Source organism: Musa acuminata, chromosome BXJ1-4 (genome assembly GCF_036884655.1).
Source record: "Musa acuminata AAA Group cultivar baxijiao chromosome BXJ1-4, Cavendish_Baxijiao_AAA, whole genome shotgun sequence".
In the NCBI taxonomy this organism is placed as follows: Eukaryota; Viridiplantae; Streptophyta; class Magnoliopsida; order Zingiberales; family Musaceae; genus Musa; species Musa acuminata.
This window is the reverse complement of record NC_088330.1, coordinates 5,140,640-5,157,548: the sequence shown is the minus strand read 5'-3', so window position 1 is coordinate 5,157,548 and position 16,909 is coordinate 5,140,640. Positions and strand designations below refer to the sequence as shown.

General features: G+C 37.2%; 2 protein-coding genes across 3 annotated transcripts; both read left to right on the top strand.

Moving 5' to 3' along the window:
- The first annotated feature begins 4,552 nt into the window (after positions 1 to 4,552).
- Positions 4,553 to 8,060, top strand: LOC103981576 (polygalacturonase ADPG2-like). Its single transcript, XM_065180478.1, has 8 exons — positions 4,553 to 4,573; positions 6,019 to 6,141; positions 6,290 to 6,421; positions 6,866 to 7,073; positions 7,151 to 7,232; positions 7,421 to 7,529; positions 7,623 to 7,736; positions 7,827 to 8,060. The coding sequence occupies exons 1-8, from the start codon at positions 4,553 to 4,555 to the stop codon at positions 8,058 to 8,060; spliced, it is 1,023 nt and encodes a 340-aa protein (XP_065036550.1).
- A 6,795-nt stretch (positions 8,061 to 14,855) lies between these two features.
- On the top strand, positions 14,856 to 16,412 carry LOC135672341 (zinc finger protein WIP2-like). 2 transcript variants are annotated; one of them, XM_065180799.1, is made up of 2 exons: positions 14,856 to 15,688; positions 15,838 to 16,412. In XM_065180799.1, exons 1-2 carry the CDS (start codon positions 15,101 to 15,103, stop codon positions 16,258 to 16,260), a joined length of 1,011 nt encoding a protein of 336 aa, XP_065036871.1. In that variant the 5' UTR covers positions 14,856 to 15,100; the 3' UTR covers positions 16,261 to 16,412. The 2 variants fall into 2 exon arrangements, with proteins under 2 accessions (XP_065036871.1, XP_065036870.1); XM_065180798.1 differs by having other exon boundaries at positions 14,860 to 15,688; positions 15,811 to 16,412.
- Positions 16,413 to 16,909: the final 497 nt, after the last annotated feature.

Below are 16,909 nucleotides of genomic sequence, written 5' to 3'. Positions count from 1 at the left end.
GAGATGAAAGAATTACAGTTGGAAAAGGTGCATACCAATGATAATGGTTCAGATATGTTGACAAAGTCTTTGCCTAAGGAGAAGCTTGAAGCATGTAGGCGAAGAGCGGGCTTGGTACAGCCCATCATATGAGCTGGAGGGGGAGAATTGTTGGGTCCAGCCCATATGTGGGTTTGGACAATTGGGTCTATTGAACCCAAATCAGTAATTAAGAGAGAAAGGGCAAAATTGGGCAGCATGCGTGCAGGGTGTGGGTGTGCGCGCACAGTGAGAGTAAGAGCCTGCGGCATGCAGAGAAAAGAGGAGAGAAAAATAGAGAGAGAAAATAAGGTTTCTAAGTTTTTCTGCTTGACGATCGGTGGCCAAACGTTGTCAGTTTCGGCCCAAATTTATGTGGAGAATCCTTGCAGCAAACTCTACAATCCTAACGGTGTTGATCTGCAGTTTACCCTCTCTAAGGTACTTTCCTATGATATCCACTCCGTGAGACCTAGAATTCTCTTTGGATGAGATCCACCTATGTGCTGAAGATATGCTATCCTTGAGCCAAGATCTATGATCTTGATGTTATTCTGATCCTCTAGTTATTCTAGAGAAGACCTACTGTAAACCTGTTATCATTATTATTAATAATGAAAGTTTGAGGTGGACTACGGTCCCGTGGTTTTTCCCACATTGGATTTTTCACGTTAAAAAGATTTGGTCTCACTGTGTGATTGATTAATTGCTCTATTGTTTATGCTGTGCTGATTGATATTAGCATTTTAATATCAAGTTGGTATTTTGATGAGAAACCCAATTGATACACAAAGAGGAAAAAGATTATTCCGCATTAATAGGTTTCTTCACAACATAAAGCTTCCTCACTTACTACTTAGGAATGTACGTGGTTAAGATGTCTAATCGAGGATGTATGCTATCAAATTAATAAACTAATTATTTTATAGGATGACAATCAAAGTATCTTAAAATTTGCTATAAATCTAATTTATTATGCAAGAACCAAGCATATTAAAATTGAACATTATTTTATCTAGAAAAAGGTGTTTCAAGAAGTCAGAGATCAAAAGTAAAGATATTGTAAAAGATATTTTTACTAAATCTCTTTCCAAAGACTATTTAAATATGTTAGAAGAAAGCTAAGATTTATTTTTAAAAGCATACTTTAAGGGGGAGTGTTAAGAAGTTAAAGTATATTTTAGAATATCACAAATTAATATCTTACCTTTTAAATAAGATTATATAGAGTTATAAAGATTGGATTCTTGTAATTCACATCTATAAATAGGTGGCATCTAGATTCATCCAAGCCTCAAGTATTCAAGCAAATATTCAAGATCTGTAAGTACTTTTATTTTCGAAAAGTTCAATATAATATTTTTTCTGATTTGATTTCTTCTTTTATTTGATTTGATCTCAGGTTAGTAGTACCTTGTTACTACTATTTAAAAAAAGGATTACACTTGCATGTAATCCCTTCCTTTTTTTCATACCGTGAAGATGTGATATTCTTGAAATTATGCTTGCATGACTAGAGGTATGTTGGATGATTATTGACCCTTCCATTCTTAGTGCATTGGAGGTGTCCTAGGTATGCCATTTGCCTCCCGATAACCATGGCGTAGTAAAATTATCTACAAGAGTAGCTAATCTAGAGTGTGTAACAACACTTTATTCTAGCTCATATTAAGGCATAGCTATTGACAAGTATTCTGAAATTTCTAGAGCTAGTGTTCCAATGGGATAAAGAATCCTAATACAAGGAGTTCTTATAAAGAAAAAAATATTAATAATTAAGGTTTGGCTCTTATATAAATATCTCTTAGTGGGGAAGAATAAAATGTGAGAAATACTATTAGTTCTCTTATGTTTTTCTCTAAGATTATATAGAGAGGGTGATTAAAAAGGATATAAATTCTTTCAAATTTATATGAGAACGTGTGCAAGAAACTGTGCTAACATGCCATAAATATAAGTAATATGTCTTATAATTGATCTAACATGCCATAAATATAAGTAATATTTGTTGATAATATTTGTTGAGTTATGCTTAATCTTATATCGACTTTCTAATATGCTTATTTGATCTTTGGAATTTTTTATTTTTTAAAAAAATTCCACTCGAGTTTATTGCTCTAATACCGTAAAGAATTTAATTTTTCTCTATCGATATAAAAAATATTATTGAATCATATTAAATCTTATATGAATATTTTGACATGTTTTTAAATTTATTAATTTTTATATTTTTTAGTTTTCTTTTTTTTTTCTCCAACAAGCTTTGACCATTCATCGGGTTCTATGCTCACACTAGTTGTGTCATTTGTGAGAGGAATGACATGACTATCTGCATCTTATTTGATAGAGATTGAATTTGTTGAAAAATTCCAAAGATGGCTCGACAAACATGATGATTTATACAAGATTATTCCCTTTCGGTGTTTGGAGACTTATGTGTCATCAGTGAGTACTTGATGTTATCACAAATGATGTCTTGATCATTTTGATTATGCTTTTCAGAGTGTATCAAAACTAGTTGTCAACCCGAGCACCAGCTTACTTCATTGCGGACATAAGTTGTTGGCGAACGAATGTGCCGTGGCTGATGAGTCACGGCTTGATCCATGGGTCGATGTCGAGAGCCTCCTGCCAGCTGAGCTGGTTGTCAGAGCCGATTAAATCCTCAAGTCAGGGGGTGGGTTGGTCAATGGTTTGTCACGGGAGCGTCGGTCCGCAACTCTCAAGGTTGGGCTACCTTCCTGTAAAAATGACCTTCGTCGGGTGATCCCCGACTTTGGCCCCTCCGACGAGTAAGTCAATTGTCTTCCTTTTTTTTTTTCCCTCCCTTTTAGAGGTCGGGATAGTTGTCTTTACACTGTCGTGAAAGGGCCGATCATACGTAGATTGACGTGGTGGACATAGCACGACATTAGTACAGATTCTGGCTCAGTGTGCGAGGCATTGTCGTCCCAGGATTATCAGGACCAGACATGTCGAACAGTATCTTGGGGGTACGAGTTCTGACGTGACATGTGATATCAGCTATGACGTGTCCGCGGGGCAAAACATATCTTATCAATAATAATACATGTTCTCATTAAAAAAAACATCTTCTATTTGTCAATTAGTATGTATCATCTAGAGCAAAGATATATTTTTCACTCAAAGGAAAATTATTATTATTATTTAAATCAAAATAGTGCAAAAGTCACCTCAAACATAATCGCAAATTAAAGATAAAAAAAAAGAAGTTTTAGTAATGAACCTAATATGATTGATTAGCCGATTGACTATATAATTAGCTTTTCTATATACATGATTGACAGAATATACCTCAAAAATTCTAACAAAAATCAGGTGTCATGCATAATATTGAATAGCGATCAAAGAATAAAACATTTCTTATCTATCGTAAGAATAACTATAGTCGAGTCACATTCAATTTGAATCCTCCTTGTACCATAATAAATCATTTTAATGGGTTATGAAGGAATAATGTTGGTGTTCTTTTTTGTTAGTTGACATCCCCCTCTCAACGATATCATTATAACGGTTAATGTACGTATTATATATTGATTATTTTTGTGATCTAAAATAAGAAACCTTATTTGGTACCATAGTGTTCGAGTTGAAAAGTATTTTTTAAATATCTGAAGCTAATTTCTTTGGAGAATAAAAAACCTGTGTGTGTGTGTCTATATATATATATATATATATATATGCTTTGATGTATAAATGCAAAGCATATATAGTAATAAATTATAATTTTTGTTAAGATTATGTAGAAAGTAATTAATTACAGGGGAATCCATCTGGCCAAATCTCGATAAGGAATTAGGTTGAATTATTTTTTTTTTCCATTTCATACATCTTCCTCCTTAGCCGTATTATTTTTAATAACATATATTCTTATGATAAGTATTGAAGACTTGTCTAAAGATATATATTGGCATTTATGTTTTTATTATTTTTGCATAACAAGAGACATACGATATCAAGCAAGAACGATTACTTTGATACCGTAATAATGATAGAATTATGTCGAGATTGATTAATTATCTTATCTCAATATATTTATTAAAAATTTGTAACCTAAAATGTTGTTTGATGTGTCACATCTAAGTGGAGTTTACATAAGGAATATCAACATCTAACGTATCTATTTTGCTAAGTAAAATAATCTTTGTATTAACATTTTTAATCTTCGATTCCAAGTTAATAGGTCTCAATAATTATTGAAAATTTATTTTCAATTTTTTATAAGATTTTTCACACATTTAAAGACTTTAATACCTCATGGATATTCTTATCAACCTCCATTAATCAATTACAGTAGTGTTCTATATTGGCAACATAGGCAATGTTTACTAAACAAAAAATAATTTTACTTTAAAAAGCTCTCTAATTGATTTTTACATAAGGCATTTTTTTTATAATTTATAAAAATATCACTCTCCCTCCACTAGCAACTTCTAATCGTCATCATCGTGCCCCTGACCATCATCACCACCCTCGATTGTAGTCATCATCATCATCTTGCGCTCTCCCCACGATGCCGCCTATTGCTCCTATTGTAAGCTAAGCAAACATAGATTATTATGTGAAAATTTATCTAGATAAATGTATTTTATATCTTTATTATAGATATTTTGGTTGCTATTGAAAGGTAAAAATTACAAAAAATAAAGATGGATAATCCTATTAATTTGTTGTTTAAAATATTATTTTTTACAGTTTTCATAATAAGAAACTTTATATCATATGAGTTGAAACAAACTTCTCCAATTCATCATAGGTTTTACTTTTTACATGGGAAAATAAAAACTCTTCTATAATAATGTTAATATATATAGATATATGATATGATTATCCATGAATAATTTTAAATTAAAAATCTTAAAAAATTAAAATAGTATATTCTAAAAACATATTTTTTTTTCAAAATAAAAGTATACATTAGACGTTCTTGATGATATGGGTCTCCCTGGAGCTGCCCCAATTAATGTTTGCATGGATCAAAACCTGAAGCTCACTCCATTAGATGATAAACTCTTCAACGATCGATCACAATATAAAAGATTTGTTGGATGACTTTTTTTATCTTATAATCACAAGATCCGATAGAACCTACTCGATGCACCTTCTTTGTCAATTTATGCATCAACCTAGAAAATCACATCTTGTTGCATCAATTCGAGTTTTGTGATATTTAAAAGAAACACTAGAACAAGAACTAGTTTTTTAGCAGATAATAATCTAAATTTGACTATATATTATGAGACTGATTGGGGAGATTGTTCAACTACAAAAAGATGTTTTTCTTTGAATACTCTCATCTCTTGGAAGACAAAGAAACAATCAACTATTTCACGTTCTTCAATGCATGCATAATATAGGATTGTGGATTTACTTAGTTGAAGTATCTCTTACACTTCGATCATGCCAAATTACATTGTGTTAATCAGGCAGCAATACACATTGTGGCAAATCCCATTTTTCATTACTGCATGAAATATATTGAAATTGACTGCAATATGATGGGAGAAAAAATTTAGTCTGATAAATTACTACGGTCTTTGTTCTGTCATATGCTCATTTTTACATATATTTTTACCAAACTACTTGGAAAGATACTTTCATTCTTATCTACTTAACTTGAAGAGGGAGGCTTACAAATGATAATATCTTTATCAAAATCGGACAAATTAAATAAATTATTCTTGAGATAATATTCTCATACCAATAATTATATGACTGAGATTTTATACACCATGTAAATAAGTGTGAAAAAAATATAAATATATCTTGTACAATTAAGAAACATATAATTTAAATATATTAAAATTATAAATCTCCTCTTTCTTACAACTTCACTAATCAGGCTAAATTTATTTTTTCTATATTTATGCATTTTATTTCGATTATGAAAGAGAGAGGTTTTCTGTGCTATTTTCTTGTGCCAATGTAGTTTCTGGATGCTATGGATGACCATCTCTTTTCTGCCACTGCCTTGTGCAGGGACTCGTAAACTCGATAATGATTCTTGTTCTTGCTTGCTTCATTGCTGGGTGTGTGGCAGCTTCAAATTACAGCGTCACTGACTTCGGAGCGAAAGGAGATGGCGTAACAGATGACACTAAAGTATCAGAAATCAATACATCCTCTTTGTCTTTTTTCTTTTATGTCTGTATGCGTGTATATGTTAAGCATATACATGAAGAGATCTCTACCTCTTTTTGCATGATATGTTTCCATTATAATCACATTTGTTCGGTGTTTTATTCCTCAGGCGTTCTTGGATACATGGAATGCAACATGTCAGAGTTCTGTATCCTCCATTCTCCTCATCCCTGTAGGGAAGACGTTCCTGTTGAATCCCATCGTCTTCCAGGGTCCCTGCCAGTTTTACGTCCGTGTTCAGGTATTGCGTCTGCTTGTCGCCGTCAGCAAGTCCTCGAGTCTTCTGCGCTCTCTCTGTCTCTCTCTCGTGCTGTAGGTTGATGGAGACATCATACGGCCCAGCCAACTCTGGGGAGGAAAAATCGATCACTGGTTACTGTTCAGCCATATCGATCAGCTGTCCATCGTCGGATCCGGGAAGATTGACGGTCAGGGAGCCGCTTGGTGGTCGTGCAAGACCAATCATGTAATCGTTTCGTCCTCTCCACTTTCCTGTTTTTGTTTCCGACACTCTCAGGTCAACGCAGCTCATCCTGCTTTCTACGTGCCTTCTCTTCCTTCGGTTTCTGCCGCAGCAATGCTCAGTTGCTCCCAACGTAAGCTTTCTCAACTGCTCTATCTTGGAAATGCACGCATCGTAGAGTTAGGAGACTGTAATCACAAGCATTAACTGGGATATATGCAGACGCTAGCTTTGCTGTTCTGCAGCAGAGCGCTGGTGGCTGATCTGAGGCTCATCAACAGCCCCCAGATGCACCTAGTGGTGGGTTTCAGCTCCACAATCCGCATCACCGGTGTTACCATCACCGCCCCCGGCGACAGCCCCAACACCGACGGCATCCACATCCAACAGAGCCATCACGTCAACGTCTCCGACTCCACCATTGGTACAGGTACACCTTCCCGTTCCTGTCACCGCTCCTTGTGATACGTACAAAGAAGAATAGGTAACAGTCGATGTTGGCTGCAGGAGACGACTGTATATCGATAGGCACTGGTTCTTTCCATGTTAATGTCAGCTGGGTAACATGTGGCCCTGGCCATGGCATAAGGTTTGTCTCCTCTCACAACAACTAAAGAATTAACTCTTTGTATACAAAGAATCAAACTCACATCAAAGAAACATTTGTTTAAGCCGAGCAGATAAAAATGAAGACCTCCCTGATTGATATGAAGAATCAAAACATTTATTCTAGTCACAGATACTGATCGACACTTATCGGTTGGTTTGTGTTTCTAGCGTTGGTAGCCTGGGAATGAACAACTCTCGTGCGGAAGTGTCGGATATCCAGGTTGGTCATTGCAACATATCTAGCACAATGAATGGCGTAAGGATAAAGACATGGCAGGCAAGTCTCCCATCCTTTCCTCTTCTTCAACCCAAGGATGAAAGCCATGGTGTTTTCTCACTGCTATAACTTAGCTTTCTTTCTTCTTATCAGGGAGGATATGGTTATGCAAAGACGATAATATTTGAGAATATCAACTTCACTGCAGTGAAGAATCCTATAATAATAGATCAACACTACTGTGCTACCGGTGTCTGCGCCGAGAAGGTAAATCGAAATCTTTGAAGTTCTTAGGTAGTTCCAGAATTTATCTTCTGATGTCCTGTTAATCCAAACTTCTTCTGTTGGATGGAGAAGCCGTCAGCTGTGCAAGTGACTGATGTGCGATTCATCGAAGTAAGAGGCACATCAAGCAGCGAGGTAGCGATCAACTTAAACTGCAGCCAAAACGTGGCCTGCACGGGCATCACCATCCAGAACGTTGAGATCCAACCTGCACAGCAAGGAGGGCAAGCATCATCTTACTGCTTCAACGCCCATGGAACAGTGACCGGTGTCGCCATGCCTGCAGTTCCTTGCTTGATGCCATGAAGGAAAGTACAGCATTTGTAAGAGCTTTCGGCAGAGTTCTCTGCTCCTAAAATAATGTTTTATATAAATATTCATAAAAATGTTAATCTAAGTGTTTTTAAGCCAAATAGTTGAGCTGACAAATATGTAGTTTTTAATATGATAATTTATCAAAACTGAATATAAACTCTGTTTCGATTTTCGAATTACTTTTGAACGTAGTTTTCAAAATTCTCAAGTGTAATGGTTTTGGTGGGAAAATATGCAAATTGATCATTTATACTAATAAACTTCAAACATATGTCTTCTTTATTTACTAAATCTCTAATTAAGTGATGATAAAGTTTAATATTTTCACATGAAGGTGCTAGCACTTAGTTGAAAAAGATTATTGTAGGTTCTAAGCTCAAGTCTCATCTTTATCGTTTATCGTTTTTGAAAAAATAATATTTTTATTTTTTCATAAGTCGTATTCTATTTTATTTTGGTTGAAGACAACACTATTTGTGAAGAAAGGGAGAATCACATGCAAATACAATCCTTTCTCAAATAATAGTAATAAATGTATTACTAATCCAAGATCAAACCAAATAGAAGAAGAAAAAACTAAGATGAAAAAAAAATTTATTGAGCTTTTCAAAAAGAAAAATAATTTGATCTTTTTTCGATTTACACTGTTATTCGAAGACGACTCTTGCTTGCTATTAGCATCATCATTCTTCTCTTTGTCATTATCATTATCATTTTTTTTATTTGTAAAAAAATATCTCCATCTCTTCCTGAAATAGAAAGAAGATTTTTCAATTCTGTTAAAGATGATTTTTGAACACATCCTTGAATAGATATAACATAAAAAATATATTTTTTTCGAAGATCATAAATAATATAATGTTTAATTTGCACATCTGAAATATGCTCATTTGGATCTAAGAGTGATTGATATCTCTAAACTTAAAATTTTAATTTTCAAAAAATATTATGAAATCGAATAGTATTTGTCAAATCATTCTACAAATACGAAAATCAATCGAGTCATATTCTTTGTCGAGTAATATATCAAAAGTATCTCTGAAGCTAATTTACAATGAATAATGTGGTAAAAAAGATCATGAGAAATATATCTCTTTAATACAAATTCAACCTTTGCATTTAAAATTCTTTATCTCTTCGTAACGTCCTATCAGATAAGACTCTAAACAAGTCTTTCAGATTGTAATTAGACCGATCAGAAAATTCAAAACCAAATCCATTAACTTGACTATAATATTCCGCAGTCATCTTTTTCACCAAGAAAATCTTAAAACCAGACGTAGTTCCGGCCGGTGTAAGTGCCCTTCTGCAGAAGGGAGAGAGGACGTTGACGTAGTTCCGGCCGTCTCTTAGCTCCAGCTTCCGGGCCTTGATAATGGCCGACAGGTAGCCGTCGACGTGCGCGACGCTGCACGTGAGCGTGGCCTCCATGCCAACTTGCTGCCACTTGTTGAACCGCCAGGCAAACTCGAGGAAGATGAAGCGATGGAGGCTGGCCTCGGCCGCGTTATCGAAGGCGACGGCGGAGGCGTTCTCCAGGAGGTCGAGTGCGAGCGTCTCCGGGTCCTTGCCGAAGGCGAGGCCGCATATGTTGTCAAAGGTGAGCCGGAGGAGCAGATCCTGGAGGTCGACGACCCTGTACCTCGCGGAAGCTTCTTTGAGGATGGGAAGAAAGCGGAGGTGGATGGAACGGCAGACCCTCTACGACATGGCGATTCGGAGCATGTGATGGTGAACTCTAATCGGAGTTGAACATGCTGTGGTCGAGGAAGTCGTCGAGGATGGAGCAATTTGATTCAGTTAGATTTTTGGACAGATGTGGATGGTAATATATTTCGTATAAATAAAATCATCAACCTAAAGACAATAAATAACATCATCAATGACTTTATATATGTCTAATCCTTCTTTAAACAAAGTAATGGTACATTTCGATTTCTTTGAAAATAATTTTTGCTAGAATTAACCATCAATCTTGTTATTTCAAACTTTTATAATTTATTTTTGTTCGTGTAGAGCTTTGAGATGTTTATACACATTGTCTTCTTGACCTTTGACTATAATCCTCTATGGTTACTTTATATTAGTTGGGATGCTTTCAGCTTTACTTAAGCTACTAATACAAGAAGCATTATTATATATTTCGTCCTTTCGAGTATAGCAAAAGTATTAGCATTAAAGTCTCCACTAGAAAGAAGTAGTTCTTCTTCCACATTTTCGTAGTTTTCAGAAGAGACGAATGAGCTATCAACTGAATGTTCTTATCGTACAAACGAAGAAATATCATGTCCAAAATGAACTACATCGCATAACTCGGATCCTAATGTCACTCAAAAACCACACTAACAATAATAAAACCGATCAACAGCTTCTCCACCACTTCACATAGCCATCGATTATAAATCCATTAAAATTTCTAATTTATTCAGGTGATAATTAGGGATATGCAGGATAACATGTAAAGAAAGAATAAAGATAAGATAAAATATTTTTTTGTTTCACTAAAGAAAATTTACTGTAACTTCAAAATTCTATATCACCCAACATTTATACAGTCCCCATTAATATATTATATTCATTACATTTACTATATCTCCGAATCTTTCTAAAAATATTTGTTCCAAAACTCTTTAATTACTATAGTAATAAAATCAAACTTTTGGTTTAGAGATATTATTATTTTTTTATATCTTTTTTATCATTTATTTGTTCATTATTTCTTATCATTTGATGAACAATAGAAATGATTTTTGAAAAGAAATCAGAAATAAATTTAGAACTATCTTGTTATAATTTTTCAAAATAAATTGGTAAAATTTGTAAACAAAGTTTTTTTACCTTGTCCATACCACCGAATGTTTTTTGAAATATTTTTCAAGCTTCTTTTAAAGTCTTTGTTGGAATAATGATCTTGAAAATTATATAATTAAGCTTTTGGTAAATAATGAATAAAGCTTTTTTCACCTTCTTTCTTTGATCCGTGAATTATTTTCTTGCTTCTCTATCCAATGCTTCTTCTTCTACTAGACTTGGTTTATTAAATCTATTTTCTACAAACTCCCATACATCTCGAAAGCCTAGAAAAATCTTTATTTGGATACAACATATATTATAATTCTCTTTTATCAATCTAGGGATTTAAAGTTGGAAGGTGTTTGAGAAAGAGGCCATGGCTTGACTGATACCAAATGTTAAAACAGATTGGGAGAAGAGATGGAGCTATCACATAAAAGGATAAGACAAAAAATTCTTTGTTTCACTTAAATAAAATTACTATAACTTTATGATTTAACACATGAGATTTATATAGTCCTCGGATACATTACATTCATTATATTTAATATGAATCTTTCTCTAGATTTTTTTCTTCCTTCAAAAATCAATAATCAATTTCATTCATTCTTCTATAAGACCTTTAATGTATTTTATCTCTTGATATAATGAACGTTGCGATAACAAGTGTATCGGAAAAACTCACTGCAGAATTCTGAGATAGATATTTCTGACCAGAATTCTCGAGAAACGCTGATCACTTTGGTTGTCTTAGTAGGCCTACATTACAAGTGATGCAGCTTTTAGTAGAATCTAACACTCATCTAACCATACAGGTTCATCAAATCATCTAATTTACATTGTCGATGACCGATGAGTGAAGCTTCTCATTCAGATGATTTTTGAGGTGAAATAGTAGATGGCTTTGATCACGTCTCCTTTGCTGGCCGACATGAATGAGAAATCTGCAATCAATTCGATCATTGTTGTCAAAAGCGTGTGAGCCCCAAAACAAAAGAAGAGGAACACCTTCTTAATTCTCTGGTATCGATCATTAATGTGACCGTCCACATTCCACCACTAAATGGGGGAGAAAAGCAAACGACAAACCTCGAGAAAAAGTCATTGCGTCGTTCCCTACAGATGTATCATTCACTTTAAAGAAGGAACTTTGAGTTGCAGACATCAACACTGTCCCACTATCCCAATCATATATGTACAGAAAAGAAGAGACAGATGGTGGAGGGACTCCAATCATTCATGGGGATAACTGGATCTGCAAGCTGGATCATGTGCTTGTTGAATACTCACACGTATATATATACATGTACATACGAAGGATGAGTCGTCTTGCATGCATGCATGCGTTTCTACACATATACAAGTCTGCAGAGCAGTGATATACAGTACTTGCCCAGGGGGAAAGTAAAGCGTCAACAAGAGAGTTCATCCTCACATTTGCCTAGCTAACGGGAAAAGGATGTGTCGAGTTCTAGACATCCTGTACGTGTGCAGTGCCGAAGTGGTTTCACATGCGGAGGAACACTGACAGCACAAGTTACGTGCTGAAGGAGTGTTCATGTTCCTGATGGCAAAGACAAGTTACATCTGTGTATGTGTGTGTGTGTGTGTGTGAGAGAGAGAGAGAGAGAGAGAGAGAGAAGTTATGTTAATTTGTACTTCTCTTCTAACTATCTCTCTCTCTCTCTCCCCCTTTTTCTAAAACCCTAAACCCTAAGTCACTTGGACTAAGTGCATAGTCTCCCTACGATTCGAGTATTCCAAACTGTTATATCCTTCACAATTCATCATGTCTCTCTCCTCCTCTCTCTCTCTCTCTCTCTCTATAGACACTGCTTTAATATGATGGCATCATTGTTCTTATGCTTGTTTATGCCATCTGGAAATGAAATAGAACTCCTGTGCAAGGTACCCTACAAGATGGTGTGTGTTAACTCCTGTAGCCCTTGAACATATCAACTGTTACCATTTACATTTAATGATCTCTGTCCAATGCAGCACTGTTCATTGTAGGGATGTCCGGGCCACCTACAGTGCTCAGTGAGCCATTAGTTTATGTTGGGTGGCCATTTCCTTGTAGTTTGCCTGCCATAAGTTCGGCACCATTTGGCACATATCGATGGAGATGCATGGCCTCCCCACCCAAACCACCTCTCTCTCTCTCTCTCACTCTCTCTCTCTCTCTCTCACACACACACACACACGCATACATATCAAGCTGTGTGTTTTTCTTTATTGTTATGTTACCATCATATGTTGGTGTCATGGGCAGCAAGGACCTTGTGGGAGTGGAAGAATTGTGAAAATATTAATCCTTTATGGGTGAGATAATAATAAATTCATGTATCACAAACAAAATTTTGGGTTATAAATGTTGTTAAAGGATCAAATTGATTTATGCTTTCATTTTGGTGCAGTGGTTGAATAATTAAGAGGAATATGTCTATGATCAAAATTGGACATTTATATTTATCATGATTCAGCATAAGAATTATGTCACTAGTTGCATAACAGCATGGCCTTAACTAAGCTTTTGTCTCCTGATGAGGATAGTAATTATGATAAAACTCGGCTGACGTCAGATGATGCCTCACGCCTCGATCGACACGATAGCACCTGGTCAAACGGACCAGAACGTCGGTCGAGATGATTAACGCCTGCTCAGACTCGGTTCTTCATGCCATGCCAATACCAGTGTCAGACGTTACCAGCCTGCCTCTTGCAAGCGGGCACATCAGGAAATAGTAAGCTTCCCTATAAATACCCTCGCATTCTGAACAGGAAGGAGAGGGAGGGACATACACACAAAAAAAACTTCTTCATCTGAAACCCCATTCACATCATCTGACTTGATCATCGGAGGGGTCGGGTTGAGCTTCCCGACCCGACCTTTGTGCAGGTGCGAAGCCGAAGGTCCCCTCGGGACGCGGCGACGAGGAGTCCCTGCCCGGAGGAAACGGCGATCACATCCCAATCGAACCGTCGCACCAAACCGACCACCTCAGCGGGCTCGAGGAACGCCTCAGGGAGATCCCCGTCGTCCGAACCCGAACCGAGCCGCGTCGGCCCCGAGGCCACGGCTCAAGGTTGTTTCCCACAACATCTCCCATCCTATTTGGTCAATTTAATCTGTATAAATCATTTGATACTTGTAAGTCAACTTGAATCTGTTCTAATTCAACTCAATCAACAAGCTCGATTGGGTTGATTTTTATTGAACTTAGTTGTGAATACTCAACTAGAACAATCCAATTCTTCTTTCATTTTGAACTTGAACAATCCAATACATCACTAACCTAACCTAATCTTATTCCACCACAAAGATGAGTTGGATTGAGTTAGGTCGAAGCTAATTCAAGTGTCATATTCATTTAGAACTTACTCTCAACATGATTCAACCAATTCAAACCTTAATTGAAGATAATAAGATGATATTCGAGGCACTCCTCAAGTAGATAATAATATTAAAATATTAAAAAAGGAATTTAAAAATTATAATTAATTTTACTAACATTCCATAAGCAAGGGAAGATAATATCATGATCAATGGCATGTGAACATGTCCTACATAAAAAAAACAAAGCTATCAATAAGTACTTGTGTCACTTCCATGACTGTTCATGAAGCCTTTGACCAAACACCCCCACTACCTCCCCAATCACCACAACACCTTAACCAGATGCCATGCCATATTTCCTGCAAATGATAGAATCAAGATGTTCAACCAAGTTCATATGATCACATTGTTTTATGATACCAGTAATCTTGTGTTAGATTCTATATGGGAAAGCAACTTAGCATGCAGTTTAATACTACTGTTTGTAATCAGTCCAATTCACCTTCAAATTGAAATCAATAATGAGAAAAAGTATGTCTATTTTTAGGGGTGGATGGTGGCACATATGATATTCAAAGCCTAACATGGGATCTTACAGTGTTTATATTGTTCTTCAGGCAGTCATGATATAAATGAGCAAATATATGTGGAGTATTTGTTGTTCCAAGTCCCAAGGTAATGTATAGCTCCCTATTGAACTTAAAGATAGACTTTCTAGAGCATCAGAGTTATGAATCCTTTTCTCCCATCTGCTTTCACTTTCCACACCTCCTCCCCAGTCCTATCTTCTCTTTTGTCTTCCCCCATCTCTCTCTCTCACATAACACAGTAACAGTATATCATAAGTAGTATCCTCATCCACAACCCATCTGCCACAACCAAGCTCTTGCAAGTCCCTACAATGGCAGATCCATACCACAATTTCTTGGAAGGCTGCTTCAACCACCATCCCTTCTCCTGTAACCTTTCTCCTCCCCCTCCTCCTCCCCCTCCCTTTTCCACCTACAACTTCTACTCAAACTACATCAACTACAACACCACTCACCTCTACTCGCCACCACCTCCCTCCCCTCCCCTCCGAGAAGCCCTTCCCCTCCTCAGTCTGAGCCCAACAGACCTCCACCAGCACGAGGAAGAAACCGCCTGCAGCGCTTCCCCTTCTGTTGACTATGGCGGCAACAGCAGCAAAAAATGCTTGAACGATGGGGAGAATGGGGAAGACGAGGCTGTGATGGTGGCCCTCCGCATAGGGCTTCCGAGCCCCAGTACGGCTGACGTTTGCTCCGGGGTCTCCCCTGCTTCGGCAGATGATGAGAAAGAGCGTGAAGAAGATGGTGGCGGTGATGCTGCTCCTTTATGTTACCCCATCGTTGGGAGGCTTACTAAGGGTCAGTATTGGATCCCAACTCCCTCTCAGATCCTGTTAGGTCCTACCCAGTTCTCTTGCCTCGTGTGCTGCAAGACCTTCAACAGATACAATAACATGCAGGTGAGCTGCTCTTTTTCTCCCTACTATAAGCTTGCTTTTGATGTATTGCATTATGTATTGCCATATGCCATGGGTTTCTGATCCACCGCGTTCGTCATTTACCCTGTGGGCGTAACAAATAGATGCATATGTGGGGTCATGGATCACAGTATAGGAAGGGACCGGAGTCGCTGCGGGGAACGCAGCCGACGGCGATGCTGCGGCTGCCGTGCTACTGCTGCGCGCCAGGTTGCAGAAACAACATCGACCACCCGAGATCGAAGCCGCTCAAGGACTTCCGGACTCTCCAGACCCACTACAGGAGGAAGCATGGAGTCAAGCCCTTCGCGTGCCGCAAGTGCGGCAAGGCCTTGGCCGTCCGAGGCGACTGGCGAACCCACGAGAAGAACTGCGGCAAGCTGTGGTACTGCACCTGCGGGTCGGACTTCAAGCACAAGAGGTCCCTCAAGGACCACATCAAGGCCTTCGGGCAGGGTCACGCGGCCTGTGGAATCGACTGCTTTGACGAGGAGGACGAGCCATCATCTGAGATCGAGCAAGACAGTGATCACAGCCGACATGAACTGCACTAAGTACACCAACCCAGAGTGTATCACCACTGCTTTCGTTCTCCATTCCATTTAGCTACTGTGCTTTCTGTTCTCATCCATCTACAAGTGTTAGATTCATATACTACAACATTAATGTAGGCTCATATATTTGACTATAAATTGTTGTTGATCGATGGATGGCTTGGCTAATCTTGCCTTCTTTCTCGTTTATAATGAAATAAGAACACAGTAAATATTTACACAAGGAAAAAAGAATTATTGTGTACTGTTCTCAGGTAGACAAAAAGCAGAAAAAGAGAAGGGAAGAAAGCAGTAAAGATCATGATTTTTTCGGTTTAAAGACTGTAAAGTTGCATTTTCCTGCTGCTTCATTTGCCTATCATCCTCTCTGTGATATCTCTTTATGCATTGGCTTTAAGAGTAATCTGTTTAATCTCACTTGTATCGTATCTCTCATCATTTTACTGTTATCTTCATTTTCTATGTCTGAACGTAATTATGAATTCTATTCACTTCGTTGTTTTGCCTCTATTTTTGTTTCTGATTGCTTTACCAGCCGTGGAAAAAGAAACAGGAAATATCTGTTGAGGTTGTCTGACCTTTTTCTCCCACTATTAGCACGATGATTACAGCCTAAGCTCCTTTTCCTTATGCTTCAAATTTAGGCTTT